This window comes from Pseudorca crassidens, chromosome 16, assembly GCF_039906515.1.
Source record: "Pseudorca crassidens isolate mPseCra1 chromosome 16, mPseCra1.hap1, whole genome shotgun sequence".
NCBI classification, from domain to species: Eukaryota; Metazoa; Chordata; class Mammalia; order Artiodactyla; family Delphinidae; genus Pseudorca; species Pseudorca crassidens.
In genome coordinates, this window is record NC_090311.1 from 62,081,819 (window position 1) to 62,101,239 (window position 19,421).

The following is a 19,421-nucleotide window of genomic DNA, read 5'->3' on the forward strand; positions in this document are numbered from 1 at the left end:
GGGGTGTCTGTGAACTTAGTATGATTTTAGACAGCCTCTCTGCTAATGGGTGGGGTTGTTTTCCTGTCTTGCTTGTTGTTTGTCATGGTGTATCCAGCACTGGAGCTTGCTGATCATTGAATGGAGCTGGGTCTTAGCTTTGAGACAGAGATCTCTGGGAGAGCTCTCGCTGATTGATATTTCGTGGGGCCAGGAGGTCTCTGGTGATCCAATGTCCTGAATTCGCCTCTCCCACCTCAGAGGCTCTGGCCTGACACCTGGCTGGAGCACCAAGACCCTTTTGGGAAGTCTGAGGTCTTCTGCCAGCATTCAGTAGGTGTTCTGTAGGAGTTGTTCCACATGTAGATGTATTTTTGATGTATTTGTGGGGTGGAAGGTGGATCTCCACATCTTACTCCTCCTCCATCTTGAAGGTCCCTCCTAACTTTTTAAAAATTGCTTAAAGGAACAATCTTAAGTTTGCAGAAATTTGGCGTCTTCCTCATTTCCTATTATCCACCAAGTAAAACTTTTCTTCCAAAGTTTCATTCTGTAGTATTGATCTGGCTGTGTTTTTTGACTTTCAGGTATGTGCAAGAGGGGAAATAATCAGGGTGAAAGTTCTGGGCATACTGGCTATGATCGATGAAGGGGAAACCGACTGGAAAGTCATTGCCATTAACGTGGATGATCCTGATGCAGCCAATTATAACGGTAAGAAATATTTGTAGGGTCTGAAGTCTTTATACCTAAATCTTACCCAGCACCAAACTTAACCTGTAATGACAGAGTTGTAAACCCATGCCTTCAAACTGTTAAAGAATGGAGGAGCAAAAAATTTAACAAAGCATTGTTATTTCTACTACTGAACTTCTGTGGTTAACTAAGTAAACTTTCTCCTTCATTCCAGGAAAGAACAAATCTGGTAGTTTGTATTTCCTGTTTTCTTCTTTCCTTCCCCACATGCTAACACTTAGTTGCTCTATTTATTTATTTTTAAAAATTTGAAAACTGAGATATAATCCACATGCCATAAAATTCACCATTTTAAAGTGTACAGTTCTGTGGGTTTTGATACATACACTAGTCTGTTAACCATCACCACTATCTAATTCCAGAACATTTTCACCACTCTGACAGGAAGCCCCATATCCATTAGCAGTCACTCCCTATCCCCACATCGCTCAGTCCCTGACGACTACCAGTCTATTGTCTGTCTTTATGGATTTTCCTATTCTGAAAATTTCACACAAATGGGGTCACATGATATCCGGCTTCTTTCAGCTAGCATACTGGTTTCAAGGTTCATCCACATTGTAACATGTATCAGTACTTCATGCCCTTTTTTTTTGGGTGGTGAAATTAACATAACATAAAATTCACCATTTGAACTATTTTAAAGTGTACAGTTCAGTGGCATTTAGTACATTCACAGTGTTGTGCAACTCACCACTCATCTCATTCTAGAACATTTACATCACCCCAAAGAGAAACTCTACCTTTTAGTAGTCACTCCCTGTTCCCTCCTCCTCCCAGGACCCGACAACCACTAATCTGCTTTCTGTGTCCATGAATTTGCCTTTTCTGGATATTTCATGTACATGGAATTGTAAAATATGTGGCCTTTTTGTGTCAGGTTTCTTTTACTTAGCATAAGGTTTTCTAGGTTCATCCATGTGGTAGCATGTATCAGTACTCATTTTTTTAATGGCTGAGTTATATTCTATTATATAGAAATATATCACATTTTGTTTGTCCATTCATCTGTTGAAGGACATTTGGGTTGTTTTTGGCTATTAGGAATAATGCAGCTGCTATGAACATTCCTGTACAAGTTTTTGTGTGGACGTGTGTTTTTAATCCTCTTGGGTGTATATACCTAGGAGTGGAGTTCCTGAGTCATATGGTAACTCTTATGTTTAGTCTCTTGAGAAACTGCCAAACTTTTTTCCAAAGCGGCTGCACCATCTTACAGTCCTGCCAGCAGTGCATAATGTTCCGATTTTTCTACTTCTTTGCCAGCACTAGTTGTTATTTATCTTTTTAAATTATAACCCTTCTAGTGGGGTGTGTCTTTTTATTTTTGAGTTATAAGAGTACTTACATGTTTTGGATACTAAACCTTTATCAGATATATGATTTGTCTGTATTTTCTTACATTTTGTGGATTTGTCCTTTCATTTTCTTTTTTTTTTTTTTTTTTTTTTGCGGTACGTGGGCCTCTCACTGTTGTGGCCTCTCCCGTTGCGGAGTACAGGCTCAGTGGCCATGGCTCACGGGCCCAGCCGCCCCGCGGCACGCGGGATCCTCCCGGACCGGGGCACGAACCCGCGTCCCCTGCATCGGCAGGCGGACTCTCAACCACTGCGCCACCAGGGAAGCCCTGTCCTTTCGTTTTCTTAATGGTATCCTTTGAAGCACTCAAGTTTTTCGTTTTGATGTAGTCTATTCTTTTATTGCTTGTGCTTTTGGTATCATTATCTAAGAAACCATTGCCTAATCCAAGGTCACAAAGACTTAGTTATGTTTCCTTCTAAGAATTTTATAAATATAGCACTTACATTATTTCTTTCTGCTGTTTTACAGAGTACGATCTCATATATATTTAAATATATGCAAATTATATGTAAACTCATTTAAAAAGGACTCAACGCCAACCTTTAATAGTACATTGGGAAGAAAGATGAAAAGAGTCTGACTTTTCGTTTCAGATACTTCTGTATTGACTAAATTTTGTACGATGAGAATGCATTCCGACATTTAGCTCTGATTCTAAATGTAGGAATGTGTGTCCATTTTCAGATGTGCTATTTACACAAGAGTGCACATGCTAAATAGCGTGCTTTGGCCACAGTTAATGAAGCCACGCCATCATTACATCAGCACAATTTTCTGGGTGTCATTTCCCTGCAGTAGAGGTTATTAGGACCCTAAAATTTTCTCTGGGGGGTTGGCCCCATGATGCAAGCAGTATGCAGCTTTCCTTAAATGTCAGCCTAAGGCAATGTCCATCATCAGTTATAACTGGAAGAGTATTAGGTAGAACTAACTAAGAGTAGAACTCTTGACAAGCCACAAATTTGGGAGGGATACACACAGAGCCATGGAAGAGGATGGCCTACCCAGTAAAGCAACCAGGTTGGCCATGTTGATCCCCTTTGTTATTGTGAGCCCACGACAGCCAGTGACCCTTCTGCCTCAATTGTGGGCATCAGGAAATTGAGCATTTTATGCACGTGGTTGCATGCTGGTTAGAGGCTGAATCCAGGGAACAGCACAGAACTGGTGCTGTCTTTGGTAGGATCTTTTTTTTTTTTTTAATTTATTTTTTTTTAATAAATTTAATGTTTTTTAATGTTTAATAATTTATTTTTTTTATTTTTAATAAATTTTTTAATTTATTTTTTTTTTTTATTTTATTCTGAAATCCAGTGACTTTTTGGGGGGCTATTTTTATATTTTAATCCTGGGGGGTTTTTTTGTTTGGTTTTTTTTTGCCATGTGGTTTGTGAGATCTTAGTTCCCTGACCAGGGAGTGAACCCAGGCCCTTGGCAATGAAAGCACGGAGTCCTAACCACTGGACTGCCAGGGGAGTCCTTGTCTTTGGTAGGATCTTGATGTGGCATCAGGAGGCAGTTCAGGGAGCTCTGCAGACCACTGGCTTTGTCTGTACGTGTATAATGTACAACTGGAGGAACAAAAATTGACTGAGTTCTTTTCTCCTACTTTTTTCCTCTGGGTCTGGTGTTCACAGTTCCCTAGTCAGGATCCGGCATACCTTTCAATACCTGGTTCACAGTCAGTGAGTTAATCAACTGTTATATTTTTCCTTGCTGCAATGTAATACAAAAATATGTTTGATCTTTGTCTCCAGTTCCTGGCAAGGAACTCCTAAAACACTTGGACTTTCCTGAGTTACGAGTGTCTTTTTTATTCATAATGAGCCCCTTTCATCACCCCTGAGTTTATGCTAATAAGGTGACTTACGGTGGGGCCCTTAGCTAGCCTCAGACCAGTTCAGTCAACAGGAAAACTGAATGATTAGAGGGTGGGAACCTCCAGCCCCAACCACTGACCTCTGGGATCGGGAGGGGAGGCTCCATAAAAAGTCTGGAGTCACGAGATGTAGAGCACTTGTAAGTTGGTGAACACACTGAATTGCTGGGAGGGTGGCACGCCTCCCCACCAGAGGGCATGGAAACTATGCACCCCGCATACTGTGCCCTATGCATCTCCTCCATTGGACTGTTCCTGAGTTGTATCCTTTATACTAAACCAGTAAACATAGCACAGTGTTTTCCTGAGTTTTGTGAGTCTTTCTAGCAAATTATCAAACCTGAGGAGAGAGTTGTAGGGAACTCTGATTTATAGCTGTTGGTCAGAAGTATGGGTGGCCTGGGACTTGGCGATCAGCGTCTGAAGTGGGATCAGTCTTGTGGAACTGAACCCTCTGACTGTGGGACTTGATGCTAACTCCAGTTAGATAGTGTCATAATTGAATTGTCGGACACCCAGTTGGTATTCCTAAGGAATAGAACTGGATGGAAAATTTGTTGGAAGATACCCTACACTTGTATTTTGGATTTCTGGATTTTCAAACTATTTCTGTATCAGATGATACGTTTTATATGAATTCTAAGTTCCTTGAAATTTATCAGTGTTTAAACATTTCCCAGTTCAGTTTGTAACCTTTCCATACTTTTAGTGGTACCCTGATAATAAAATGCATGGTATTCTTTAACTATGTAGATTATAAACTGGGCTTAAGCAAAGTTATTTTAAAGAAATATAAATAAGCTGTTGTTGAATGTATTCCTCCTTCCAATTACAATTTTCCTGGTGGATTTTTTTTTTTTTTGCACATGTATCTAATATTTGTTTGCATGGAGAAGCAGTTCAGTCATTTAAACTTGAGTTTGATGACATTGAGGCTAGGCACTGTTAATGGCTGTACAGAAACTTTTAAAAGTTTTTTACACAGGACACTTTTTTTTTGTTGGCCGGAACTAAAGTATTGTGATACTGAATGCCTATACTGTAGAGTGAGAAAAGCCTATTCACATTTAATATGTAACCTATCAATGAATATGTATAATGCATTTTTCTTGTCTTTTTGTATGTAATTGGGGTGTGATCCTCGAATACAGCCTCAACCTGTCTTTTGGTATCTTCTGTCCATCTCTTAGAAGTTTATGTACACCTGCCGAACTATTCTCATTATGTAGCTGCCAGTTATTTCTCCCTTCTCTTATCTAGTAGGAGTCACTATGGTACTGATTGTTCTCTTAGTGTACTTAATGTCAGAGCTATTTTAAGACACTAGATGATTTCCTTTTATTTATTTATTTAATTTATTTTTGGCTGCGTTGGGTCTTAGTTGCTTCGCGGGCTTTCTCTAGTTGAGGCGAGCGGGGGCTACTCTTCGCTGCAGTGCCCAGGCTTCTCACTGTGGTGGCTTCTCTTGTTGCGGAGCATGGGCTCTAGGCGCGCAGGCTTCAGTAGTTGTGGTGCAAGGGCTCAGTAGTTGTGGTGCAAGGGCTCAGTAGTTGTGGCTCAAGGGCTCTAGGGCGCAGGCTCAGTAGTTGTGGCGCATGGGCTTAGTTGCTCTGTGGCATGTGGGATCTTCCCAGGTCAGGGCTCAAACCTGTGTCCCCTGCACTGGCAGGTGGATTCTTAACCACTGCGCCACCAGGGAAGCCCCGATGATTTCCTTTTAATGTGTGTATGTGTTCTCTTCTCAACAAGGTGTTAGCTCTAACATTGTCTTGAAAGTTTTTGATAATCCATCCCGTAGCTCTTTCAAAGTACGCACTTGATATTTTTATTGAATGCATAAATAATTACATACACATCTTGCAATCTGAGAAGAGAATCTTATTCTCTTCTTAGATATTAATGATGTCAAACGGCTGAAACCTGGCTACCTGGAAGCTACTGTGGACTGGTTTAGAAGGTACAAGGTTCCTGATGGAAAACCTGAGAACCAGTTTGCTTTCGACGCAGAATTTAAAGATAAGGTAATGTGTCACTCAGAACTGTAGCTTTAGGCCTATTTGTATTGAGACTTATAATTTAACCATATTGTTACCATCTAAAGACAATATCGTCATAAAACAGATGTCTAAAGACACACGACAGGCTTGATGTTGATTTATTCATTTAAATGATTTCTTCCATTTTTGATAGAAAGAAGTGATTCAAAAGAGACTAAGTTATCAGGCTTTGGGAAAATATCGAGAATAAGAAAAGAACACGTTTCTATTATTCTAACGTATATCTCTTCAAATTATAGGACTTTGCAATTGATATTATTAAAAGCACTCATGACTATTGGAGAGCATTAGTGACTAAGAAAACTGATGGAAAAGGAATCAGTTGGTAAGCATTAACTCTTTTCTGCATGTTTAACACACAAAGCAGACTAGCTTACTCCAGAGGTTTTAATTACCTTAACATACTCCACCGTTACATTCACTTAGGGAAAGACACTGGTTTTGTCAATGCTTATTAAGTCAGTAGGAAGTGTAGACTGAAAGAAAAACTACACAACGGGAAGGTTGTGAGTTAAGTTTTATTCGAGGACTGTAGCCCGGAAGATAGCCTCTCAGATAGCTCTGAGGAACTGCTCTGGAGAGATAAGGGAGGAGCCAGGATATATATGAACTTTTTTGCCGGGAAAACATGTAGTCAAGCATAAAAAGATTACTGCTATTCATAAAGAAGAGACCTCTCGAGTTAATGATTTTAGTGTTTTTCTATGTATGGGAAGAGGCAAGAATCTGGGGTCATGTGAAATTTTTTCTTAGAAATGCATGTTAACTATCTAGGGGCCAATATACCCAAATGTTTCCTGGTTTTCTCCATCCTGAATTCCCCTCAGGGCTCACTGTCCGTGGGTGACTGTAGTGGCTAATGGCTTGATCCTTGTAGAACTGGAATGGCAGGCAACATTTTTTTTCTTTACAGAAGGTAACTATATAAACAACTGAAAAATGCCACAAGATACTCTCTGAATAAGTACAAACTAAAACTATAAAGGGCGCAGTGAGATCAGAGCTTTGTAAGGCTAATCGGGAAAACCTGCCTAGCATCAGGGTGCTCAGAATGGGATGGGTATAATCAGGTTGAGTTCAAGGGTTGGTGTTCTCTGATGTGAATATGTAAGTTTCATTACAACTAAACCAGGATCTACTATGCACACTGAATTAACTACTACTACTACTAATAGCTAATATGACTGAGCAGTTAATATTTGCCAAGCCTGCAACACAGATGCAGGGAGATTAAACTTAACCAAAGTCATACCACAGTAAGCATTTTGGAGTTAGGACTCGCATCCAAGTCTGTCTGGCCCCAGATCATTTTTAGTACAGTACTTCCTCTTTTAAAGCTTATAAAAGAATGCCCACCATTACCACTTAACTAGTGTTGTTCTGGAACTACTAGTTGATGAAGTAAATAAGAGAAAGAAGATGCAGGAATATTGGAAAAGGGGGAGCAAATTGTTGCAGATGATATGATTGTGTACCCAGAAAACCCTAGAAAAAAGAGCTCAGCAAGGTGAATAATTACAAAATGAGTATATATGTACATTGCTAGCTTTCTATATGAAGTGTAACAGAAACTATAATGGAGGAAAAGATCTCATGTAGAATAGTATTTAAGAACAAAACACAGTATAAATAAGAAACCTGAAGGACCCAGAAGAAGAAAAGTTTGACTCTACTGAGAAATATAAAAGATGTTAAATAGAAAGGTATATATTCATGAATAACATTCAGTTTCATCTAGAAAAAAATCTGCATCTCAGAATAACAAGGGAAGTTCTGAAAAAAGTAAGGGTAGTGGTGGTGAGGAAGAGTGTTAATTATTTTGGTACTGTTTAGTAATATTGTTTTACTAAGAATTTGGTACTGAAGAAGAAAGTCAAATTATTCAGTTCTGTTAGAGTTTGATAGACCTAAAGTAGATCTAAAGATGTATGGGAATTCAATTTATAATAAAGAAGATGTTTTAAATGAGTGGTTTGGACCAACCACTGTTTAGGAAGAAAATAAGACTAGATCTCTATCTCACTCCTTACATTCCTTACGCCAGATATACACACTGGCAACCACCTTCATGGCTGTGGCCATTTCATTTTGGAAAGGTGCTGTAACCAGGCAGGTGCTCCACAAGTGCCCTGTGCAAGCAACCCAGCACCAGTGTTCTTACCTCCAACTACTTTATATCCACATGTTAACTGGGTGCTGGCTGCAAACTAGGGTTTGTAACCCTAGTCTTACATCAGCATTTAATTACAGACAGATAAATTGTAATGTGAGAAAATTCTAGAAAAAGTATAGGTGAATTTATTCATTAGCTTGTAATAGGGAAGACCTTTCCAAACAGAAGACAAACTCAAAATCCATAAAAGAAAGATTTACTTGTGGTATTATTTTTTTATGTATCAGGAGACAATTTTTCCCAGTTTCTGCTTAAACAACACATGACAGAGGGCTAAATTCCTTAATTTATAAATAGCTTATTCTAATTGATAAGAAAAAGAATAATTCAATAGAAGGAGAGGAACAGATAAAAAAAGAAAATTTACAGATAAGAAGATGTACAGTCTCATTTTATAATTTTTTTTAATAAATTCTTTCAGGATTTGTTTATTTCATTCGTAGTGGAATTAGTTTATTCTTTTTTTTTTTTTTTTTGGCCGTGTTGGGTCTTTGTTGCTGTGCGTGGGCTTTCTCTAGTTGTGGCGAGCGGGGGCTACTCTTCGTTGCGGTGCGCAGGCTTTCCATTGAGGTGGCTTCTCTTGTTGCAGAGCATGGGCTCTAGGCGTGCGGGCTTCAGTAGTTGCAGCACGCGGGCTCAGTAGGTGCAGCACGTGGGCTCTAGAGTGCAGGCTCAGTAGTTGTAGCACGTGGGCTTAGTTGCTCCGCAGCATGTGGGATCTTCCCAGGCCAGAGATTGAACCTGTGTCCGCTGCATTGGCAGGCGGATTCTTAACCATTGTGCCACCAGGGAAGTCCTCATTTTATAATTTAAAATGCAGCTCAGAAAGATAGTGTTATCCCCCAGTAGCTTTGCAAAATTTAAAAAAATTAAATGATAGCTGGGATGGCAAGAATATCTATATCTATATCTATCTATCTGTCTATCTATCTATCTATCTATCTGTCTATATGGTTGGTGAGAGTTTAAATGGGTACAACCTTTGTGAAGGGCAATTTGACAATATTCAGCCCAAAATTTTTAATGCATGTATTTCTTTGTAGAACCACTACTAGGAATGTATCCTATAGATATAGTCCCAAAAGATTTATGTATAAGGATGTTCATTGCAGTGTCATTTATAATAGCAAAAAGTTAGAAACAACCAAAATGTAATGGTTAAGCACATCCATATAATAGAACAGTATATGTCACAGAAAAAAAAAAGTTCTCTATGTTGATAAGGAAAGACAACCAAAATATATTAAGTGAGAAAAGCAAAGTTCATAGTAGTATATTTAGTATGATCCCATTTATGCAAGGTGAGATACACACACACACCCCAGCATCTCTTTATATTTAAATTTTTTTTTCTGGAGGGAAACAAGAGCTATAGATAATGATTGCCTTTGGAGACAACCATTTGGAGATGGGAGGGAGAGAGGCTTTCAATTTGTGACTTTCTGAATTTTCTAACTATATATGTGTATTACTTTTTTTTATACATGTCAGTTTATCTGGGTAGTAAGATTTTTTTCTGATTATGAGAAAATCCTAATGTAAAAATAATTCTCAGGAATCTTCTGTTCTGTAAGTCAGAATAATGTCCTGTAAAATGCAAACATTGTCTCTCCACAAACAAGAAAAACTGAGCACACTTACACATTTGTGTGAAAATGTACAATCATGAGACTTTGCTTTTAATAACTTCTCTATTTTGTGGTGTCCTATTATTTCTATGGAAATGGGCTTAATGCATGTTAAGTGGCAGGTAACTGAAGATATTTATTTTTCATTTTAATAGAATATTTCTGATCATACCCATGTTATAATAATACACAATAATTTAATACATAGGAAATTTTGAACTATAGTTAACCAAAAAAAGTTTTTAAAAAATCATTTTAATCACAGTTTTCCCATAGATACTCTTATTAACATTTAGAGTTTTTTCTTTTTACAGTCCTTTGTGTATAAGTATAATATTTTCAAAAATAATTAGGATCATATTGTATATAAAATTTGTTTTATGGTTTAAAAAAGTTAACACTATAAGCATTTCTCATGTCATTAAGAATATAATGCTTTCCTACTATATAACATTCCATCTGTGTAATATTCCATCTCATGGATAAATCATTTTTAATCATCCCTGTTGTTGGACATTTTGGTTACTTCCAAGTTTTCACTCTTACCAGTAGTGAAATCGTGTATGTTGAACATCTTTGTACATCATAGTTTAAATCTCTGAGTTCTGAGGTGTGGAATTTATCCATCAAAGAGTATGTGCTTTTTAAAAGGTTTTAAAAGGTTTTAGACACATTTTTTTGTTTGTTTTTTTATTTTTGTCTCTTACTTTTTCTTTTTTTATTTTGTTGTGGACACATTTTACCAGATTATTTTTCAGGAATATTGAACCAGGTGTTACTCCTGCCAGGAGTGTCTATCTCAGATGTCAACACTGACAGAAACTGGATTTTTTTGTTTTTTGTTTTTTTCATTTTATCTAATTAGCAAAGATATGTTTGTCATTTTCATTTGCATCTTAGCTCTTTCATTGAGAATTACACTGCATTCAATCACATACTTTAAAATCTGAACTTGTTAAGGGATTTGAGTAAAATTGACCACAAGAATAGCTGTATATTAAATAATTAGAATATTTAATATAGGTGAGAAAGCTTTCAACTAAGCCAGACTTGAATCTCATCTGGCCTACCACCTTCATCTTGTTATTTTTAACAAGAGAGAGTTTTAATAAGAGAGAAGTTTTTGTTACTGTGACTCATGACAATTTTCCTTTGTTCAATAGCATGAATACCACAGTGTTTGAGAGCCCCTTCCAGTGTGATCCTGATGCTGCCAAAGCCATTGTGGAAGCTGTAAGTAAAGGTTTCCTTGAAAAAGAACACGCCTGGTGGCCAAAAAATGGGGTGTTGAATGGGGAGGGAAAGTACCTTCAATAAATATTTGAGGATGTCCTGTACACATATTACAATGTAAGATCTTGAAATTACAAACCATAAATACAAGTAGACATTTGACTGAGGGGAAACCTGAGGAGGGTCCTAGCCAACACTATATTGGGCAGATAACAAAGTAGGACAATTTGTAAAAATCAAAATGACTCCAGAATGTTCTAAGTAACCCAAGTGCCTGAGTACTTATCATAAGCCATTTTTCACAAAAGTACCAATGGGAACTTATTTGACTTGGTCATAGCAAGGAATGAGAAAGTTACCAAATTTCAGGTACCATTGCAGGAGTGGTTTATAGTCCTAGAGGAGAATTTCATGTGAGGAAGTAAACTGTCCATCAAAGAAATTATTTTGTTTTTGTATTATTTTTAATGATCTGATTTGTATTAACCTAAAGACTGAAGATTGTCTAAAATTATTCCCATTTACAATATTAAATAAGGAAAACAAATGAAAATGAGGTCTGACTTTACAGCCTTGTAAACAGGGTAATACAAGGGAAAAGGACAATTTAATGATGAAGCCAGTACATTTAGATTTATTTTATTTATATATGAATTTTGACAAAGTTGAGATGAATAAGATAAATTAGAAGGGATAAGCCATTGGTTAACAATCATAACTTTTCAATGAGAACATTCTGCCTACATTTTATATATATGTGTGTATATATAAAACCTTTATATATACATATGTTGGTTTTTTAATTCTTTATTTCAAAAAGCAGGTTTTTTTAAACTGGAGTATAGTTGCTTTACAATGTTGTGTTAGTTTCTGCTGTAACAAATTTATTTTTATTTATTCTCCTGTATGTCATTAAAAGGTAAGAGGTTTGAATTTGTTAGCATTTCTTAGCAGTAGAGCAAGCTCTGCATTGTTACTATCTATTGTAAATTATTTTTAGGACCTAAAAATTGGGATAGTTGTCTTCTGTTTCGATTCCTTTTAATTTTTGTATCAGTATACTTTTTTAGCTTATTCTTTTTCTGGGATTAGACTAATACATTTTAACATTTTATTTTAGTTACCACCACATGAACCTGCCTGCACAATACCAACAGATGGTAAGATCTGTATCTAGTAAAATTACGTTCAACATTATGCATATGTGTGGAAAATTACATCTGTATCTATAGATACGTCTTACATACCACATACATACAGAGAAAGAGAAGGACAGGGAGAAGAAGCTTTTTAGAGTTCTGTAGCATATGTGGGAAGAAAAATGGCTGTACCTACCACATTTAGGGCCACCGCTGTGACAGCATGACCATGACCCACTGTTCTCGGAGTTCCTGGTAGATGCCTTGCGGAGGTTGGAGCAGGCTGGGCTCTTCGTCCCCATCTGGCCCCAGGCTGCTTCACCCAGGAAACAGTTCTTTCCACCTTTAGATGTTAGAATTCTCTGTAAGGTTCTTCTTGTGAGAATTGCATGTCCATAGGATCAGCATCAAGAGTAAAGCAGCCCAAAAGAAAACACTGGTAAATTACCTGTTTTTGCTGTAGTGAAGCTTTGCATGTACGTAGGTTTGTTTTAATGTAATCCATAGGAGGATACATTAAAGCAAATATATTATTCATTGTTATATGTTGGGTATAATTTTGATTCCTAACAGGGATTCTAATTTTTTCTTTTCCCTGACTACAGTGGATAAGTGGTTCCATCACCAGAAAAACTAAGGAAATTTCTCTGGAATACAAGCTGATACTGCTGCATCCTTTTCGTCTGAAAGCATTAGATGCAAAAGTAGTAACTTTTCCAAGCTTTAAATTTATAGAACTAATCAATCAAATTCTGCTGTGACCAATCCAATATATCCATACTGTTATCCATCTAAAAGCATCTTTCATATCAACTAAGATAACTTTTAGTTCCTGCTTAAATATCAAGACAGTTGTAGTTTGGAAGTCATCTGTGAATAAATGTCCAAGATAAGTACGTATTGGATGTATATGTTTGCCATGTGTTAGGAAATAAAATTATTTTATTGAAACTTGGTTTATGATATTTTTATTTTAATCTGAAGCCTAACACTACCAAGCAGGCTTGGGTGCTGTTTGGTATTTGTTTTCTGTGAATGATCTTATAATTCACTTTTATTTATTAGACTAAAACTGACTTTATTTGTAGGCACCTGAAAATGAAATCCCTTATATTTACAGCAGTCTTGATACTATACTCTTACCTAATTCCTATCATCCCATTGTGAGCCATCAGCCAAGATAGTTTTGTGATTAAATTCGTGGCTTTGGAGCTGTGCAGACCTGAGTTTTTAATCCTAGCCCGTCTACTTATTTAGCTCTATAATCTCAGGTCAGTGTTGGCATCCACTGACTGTGTTTTCTCAATCAAGTTGTGATTTTCTTGGTTGTTGTTATGATGGGTGATTGTTAATAATATCCGAGACATTTTGTCTGTTATGTTAGGAGACACTAGGATCCATTTAAATCTTTTAGCAGGCATCACCCTGTTTAGGGTTAGCACATGGGTCTTGGCCTGCTTTTGTGGACTGTGGTTTCAATGGCAGTTTAATTTTCAGCAGCTTTGCAGTGTTATTTTGGTCAGCCTGGTTTATCTGGTGCCACTGGGGCTTCTGTTGGTTCCTGCTGGTGCTGCCTGAGGGGGCTGAGTATCTCTTGGTGGAGGAGGAGAGTCTTAGGCTACAGGGATAAAGAAGCTTCCTGAACTGATCTACCCATTATAGCTGGATTTCTCCCTCAGGCTCAGCTCACCCGCCTACCTAGGTAACTCTTGGTGGAAAAGGGGAGTCTCAGGCCTTGTGCGGAAGGAGAGTGCCTCCCTGGTTGTTTATTTCTGCCTGGGCTCCCAATGAGCCCCCTTGCCAGGTAGTGTCATGCCCACCAGAGGGACCCCCATTCCCTATGGGGGAGGTGGAGGAATGAGCCTATCTGGACTGCCTTCTGTTGCTAGGTTAGGGATTGGGAAGGACTCTTCTCCTCCTGGTGGTGGTAGGATGCATGTACCCTGTCACTGCTGTTCTCTGGTCCTGGGGGCCCAAACCAGCTTGCCTTCTTAGCACCTTTCAGAGTTCTTGGTTGTGTCTTGTCATCTCCAGGGTCTATAGCTGTGCTTAGCAGGAGAAGTAGAGAAAAACAGGTCTATGCCTTCTTGTCTGGTCCAGGACCAGAAACATCAGCATTCAGATTTTAGTAATATTTCTCTTATTCCTTTTGTAAGTTCTGTTTTTAAATGCTGCCTCAGTCATTGTAATATGTGATTTCTGAAGTGATTTGTTACGATAAGAAATATGTTTTCTAATGAAAGACTATACAAACTGGGGGACTTCACAAGTATTAGCAATAAATAGGAATCATCTGCCCAAATTTATGGAAAGGAAAGGGGATAGAACACTAGTCAGAAGAAATGTCAGCAATAGTTCTCCTGTATGAGATCCTCTGTAGAAAGCTTCCACTCCTCTGTTCAGGTAAGGAATGTAAAATACTCTTGTATTCACTTGCTAGGCTACCATAACCAAGTACCACAAACTGGATGGGCTAAACAAGAGAAATGTATTGCCTCACTGTTCTGGAAGCTAGAAGTCCGAGATCCAGGTATCAGCAGCCCCATGCTCCCTCTGAAGACTATTGGGAAGGATCTGTTCCAGGCCTCTCCCTGCTTTTGATAGTTCCTGGCTTGTGGCAGCATAACCCTAATGTACACAAGGTGTTCTCCCTGTGTGCTTGTTTCCAAATTTCCCCTTATAAGGACATCAGGGGAAAGAATTCCCTGGGGTCCAGTGGTTAGGACTGTGCTTTCACTGCCATGGGCCCGGATTCAATCCCTAGTTCGGGAACCACAGGCTGTGTGGTACGGCCAAAAAGAAAAAAGTATGAACATCAGTCAGGGCTTCCCTGGTAGTGCAGTGGTTAAGGATCCGCCTGCAAATGCAGGGGACACGGGTTCAAGCCCTGGTCCAGGAAGATCCCACATGCCACGGAGCAACTGAGCCCGTGCACCACAACTACTGAGGCTACGCTCTAGAGCCCGCGAGCCACAACTACTGAGTGCACGTGCTGCAACTACTGAAGCCCGTGCGCCTAGAGCCTGTGCTCCACAAGAAGCCCACTCACTGCAACAAAGAGTAGCCCCCGCTCGCCACAGCTAGAGAAAGCCTGTGCGCAGCAATGAAGACCCAACGCAGCCAAAAATTTTTAAAAATAAAATAAATTGAAAAATAAAATAAATAAATAAAGTATACAACACAATGGTTCTTCCTTTTAAAAAAAAAAGATACATGCACCCCAGTGTTCATTGCAGCACTATTTATAATAGCCAAGATATGGAAGCAACCTAAATGTCCATTGACAGAGGAATGGATAAAGAAGATGTGGTACATTTATACAATGGAATATTACTCAGCCATAAAAAAACAATGAAATAATGCCATTTGCAGCAACATGGATGGACCTACAGATTATCATACTAAGTAAAGTAAGTCAGACAGAGAAAACAAACATCATATGTTATCACTTATATGTGGAATCTAAAAAAATGATACAAATGAACTTATTTACAAAACAGAAACAGACTCACAGACTTGGAAAAAAAACTTATGGTTACCAAAGGGGAAAGGTGGAGGGGAGGGATAAATTAGGGGTTTGGGATTAACATATACACACAATTATATATAAAACAGATAATCAACAATGACCTACTGTACAGCACAGGAAACTCTACTCAGTATTCTGTAATAACCTATATGGGAAAATAATCTGAAAAAGAATGGATATATGTATAACTGAATCACTTTGCTGTACACCTGAAACGAACACAACATTGTAAATCAACTACACTCCAATATAAAATAAAAATTAAATTAAAAAAAATTTTTAAATGTAATCTCAGCAACGCTGCATGATCAATGCAGTTTTTCAGGTAAGGCAATCTGAAGCATTGGCCCAGTTGTATAAAGGGTCCGAATGAGAACTCCAATTAGAAATTCAAAATTCATTTTCACCATCCCTGAGCCCAGGCCTGCATGTGCTGCAGCTGTAATGGCAATTATGTCCTATCTAATCAGCATATTTGCTACGCAAGAGCTTATATTGTGCTTCTGCACAGAGTGTTCTTTACATTTAGAACAGCTGCCTTTACTGCTTTCTGGGAGTCTAGGCCAAAGGGAATTTGCCTTTACACTGACAAGAGTGCTGTGCGAATTGCTTCATGATGACAAGTATTTATTGAAGAGTTATTAACTCGAGTCGATTGCCACAGAGTTTATTGCTCCCTCTGTCTCTCTTTGGGATCTTTCCCTTAGTTATTACAAAACCTTTAAATTAACAGAAAACATTTGCCAGAAATAAGATTAAGCAATGAACACCACAAGGGTATGTGGCAATCTGAATTTTTTAAAAAGGCTGAGAGCAAAAAAAAAAAAAAAGCCTGAGAGCAATTTGGCAATCTCTATCAAAATTTTAAATTTGTCTTTATAGTTTGAGTCAGCAATTCTGCTCTAAGACTTCATTCTAGTTGACTAAGAATAGTCAACCGGGCACACAGCCTATGGCAGCTTCGTTAAGTATAGCAAAACCTGGAAAAATATCTAGCAGTCCAGTTGAGGAATGGCTAAATATTCGTACATGTAGCAGTCAATGAAGTCACTGCATGGGCTGATATGGAAAAGATGTTCAAAATACCTAAGTGAAAAGAGAAAAAGTTGTAGTACTCTATAGCTGCCAGCTATGGCCTGTGGGCCAAATCCAGCCTGCCAGAGGTTTGGTAAAAACACTTTATTGGAACACAGTCACACCCTTTCATTTATGAATTGCTGTGACTGCCTTCCAGCTACAATGAAGACAGAATTTAGTAGTTGGGATAGAGACCACATGACCTGCAAAGTCAAAAATATTTACTATTTGACCCTTTACCAAAACCATTTGCCAATCCCCGCTCTATCCTATGATCCTATTTATGTTTTTACAAAGGGAGCACTGTGGGGAAAGAGACACATTAATGGATATGCTTGTATGGGTATAGACAATTTCTGGGGACAAACCAACAATGGTTATCTCAGGGAGTGGGAATGAGTTACGTGCGGAAGAGGTCAGGCCCATGGAGTTTCCTTCCACTTCGTAAGCTTCTATGCTCTCTTATTTGTTTTTCTTTTTGGCTGTGTTGGGTCTTCGTTGCTGTGTGCGGGCTTTCTCTAGTTGAGGTGAGCGCAGGCTACTCTTCGCTGCAGTGCCCAGGCTTCTCATTGCAGTGGCTTTTATTGTTGTGAAGCATGGGCTCTAGGCGCGAGGGCTTCAGTAGTTGTGGCAAAGGGGTCAGTGGTTGTGGCTCGCAGGCTCTAGAGCGCAGGCTCAGTAGTTGTGGCGCACGGGCTTAGTTGCTCCGCAGCATGTGGGATCTTCCCGGACCAGAGCTCGAACCCATGTCCTCTGCAGTGGCAGGCGGATTCTTAACCACTGTGCCATCAGGGAAGCCTGTAAGCTTCTATGCTCTTTGAATTGTTTTTCTAAAAGCATGTATAAAATTTTAAATTTTTTTAAAGAAAATCAAATGAAGTAGGAGAAGGACACCAGTGGACAGCGCTCAGCACAGCTAGTGGCAGGGGGCTTCTCTTTCTCTCTCTCTCTCTCTATATATATATGTATACATATGTGTATATATGTAATATATATCATATATATGTTACATATATGATATATGTAATATATATCGTATATATCTTACATATATGTGATATATATACTTATATATGGATATACACGTGGATATATATTATATATACTTATATGTATATATATATTATATATATATTTTAGGTACAGAATAAGGACTGGGAGGGACTGAGCCCTGGAATCTAATTTTTAACCAGTTCCCCAGGTGATTCTAACATCGCCTATGTTTGAAACCACTGCTCTAGTCGTAAATTTCAGAGATCAGGAAAAATTTCTCATGGGGTTGTAGTTATAATCCAGCAAACATCTATCACAGCAACAGCAGCAGATGATAATAGCTCCCATTTGTGAACACTTCCTAAGTGTCAGGCCCTATGCTATAGGCTCTATGTGCTTCATCTCGTGGGTATCCTTGTCCTGTCCCTCATCTTAGAGGATATGCTTTCAGCTTTTCACCAGTGAGTTTAATGTCGGCTGTAGGTTTATCATATACGGCCTTTATTATGTTCAGATAAACCTACAGATGTTGGCCGTAGGTTTATCATATATGGCCTTTATTACGTTCACTGTATACCGACTTTGTTGAGAATTTTTGTCATAAATGGATGTTGAATTTTGTCAAAAGCTTTTTCTGCGTCTACTGAGACGATCGCATGATTTTCATTCTGTAATTTGTTAATGTGGTGCGTCACACTGACTGATTTGTGGATGTTGAACCATCTTGCATCCCAGGGATAAATCCCACTTGATCATGGTGTATGATCCTTTTAATGTATTGTTGATTTAATGTATTTTATTTATTTTTAAAATTACACAACATTTTTAAAATTAAATTTTTGGGGGTATAATTGCTTTACAATGTTGTATTAGTTTCTACCATACAGCAAAATGAATCAGCTATACATATATATATATCCCCTCTTTTTTAGATTTCCTTCCCATTTAGGTCACCACAGTGCATTAAGTAGAGTTCCCTGTGCTATACAGTATGGTCTCATTAGTTATCTATTTTATACATAGTATCAATAGTGTACATGTGTCAGTCCTAATCTCCCAATTCCTTCCATTCCCTCTTCCCCCTTGGTATCCATACATTTGTTCTCTATCAATAGTGTACATGTGTCAGTCCTAATCTCCCATTCCTTCCATTCCCTCTTCCCCCTTGGTACCCATACATTTGTTCTCTATTTGCTTTGCAAATAAGATCATCTATACCATTTTTCTAGATTCCACATATATGCGTTAATATACGATATTTGTTTTTCTCTTTCTGACTTACTTCACTCTGTATGACACTCTCTAGGTCCATACACGTCTCTACAAATGACCCAATTTCGTTCCTTTTTATGGCTGACTAATGTTCCATTGTTATATGTGCCACATCTTTACTGATTCCTCTGTTGGTGGACATTTAGGTTGCTTCCATGTCCTGGTTATTGTAAATAATGCTGCTATGAACATTGGGGTGCGTGTGTCTTTTTGAATTATGGTTTTCTCTGGGTATATGCCCACGAGTGGGATTGCTGGGTCATATGGTAGTTCTATTTTTAGTTTTTTAAGGAACCTCTATACTGTTTTCCACAGTGGCTGTATCAATTTACATTCCTACCAAC

At 38.3% G+C, this 19,421-nt stretch overlaps 1 protein-coding gene and 1 long non-coding RNA gene across 3 annotated transcripts in view; one reads left to right on the forward strand and one right to left on the reverse strand.

Annotated features, from left to right (window-relative positions):
• The window catches only part of PPA1 (inorganic pyrophosphatase 1), a 37,088-nt gene extending 23,931 nt beyond the window's left edge, over window positions 1-13,157 (forward strand). For both annotated transcript variants that reach the window (XM_067710684.1, XM_067710685.1), the window contains 6 exons: window positions 567-693; window positions 5,870-5,997; window positions 6,273-6,358; window positions 10,998-11,067; window positions 12,188-12,227; window positions 12,812-13,157. In XM_067710684.1, the coding sequence (XP_067566785.1) occupies window positions 567-693; window positions 5,870-5,997; window positions 6,273-6,358; window positions 10,998-11,067; window positions 12,188-12,227; window positions 12,812-12,843 (483 nt within the window). In that variant the 3' untranslated portion in view covers window positions 12,844-13,157. The remainder of the gene's footprint in view (window positions 1-566; window positions 694-5,869; window positions 5,998-6,272; window positions 6,359-10,997; window positions 11,068-12,187; window positions 12,228-12,811) is intronic.
• LOC137209255 (uncharacterized) overlaps window positions 1-19,421 on the reverse strand; it is a 43,034-nt gene that overhangs the window by 16,306 nt on the left and 7,307 nt on the right. The window lies entirely within an intron of this gene.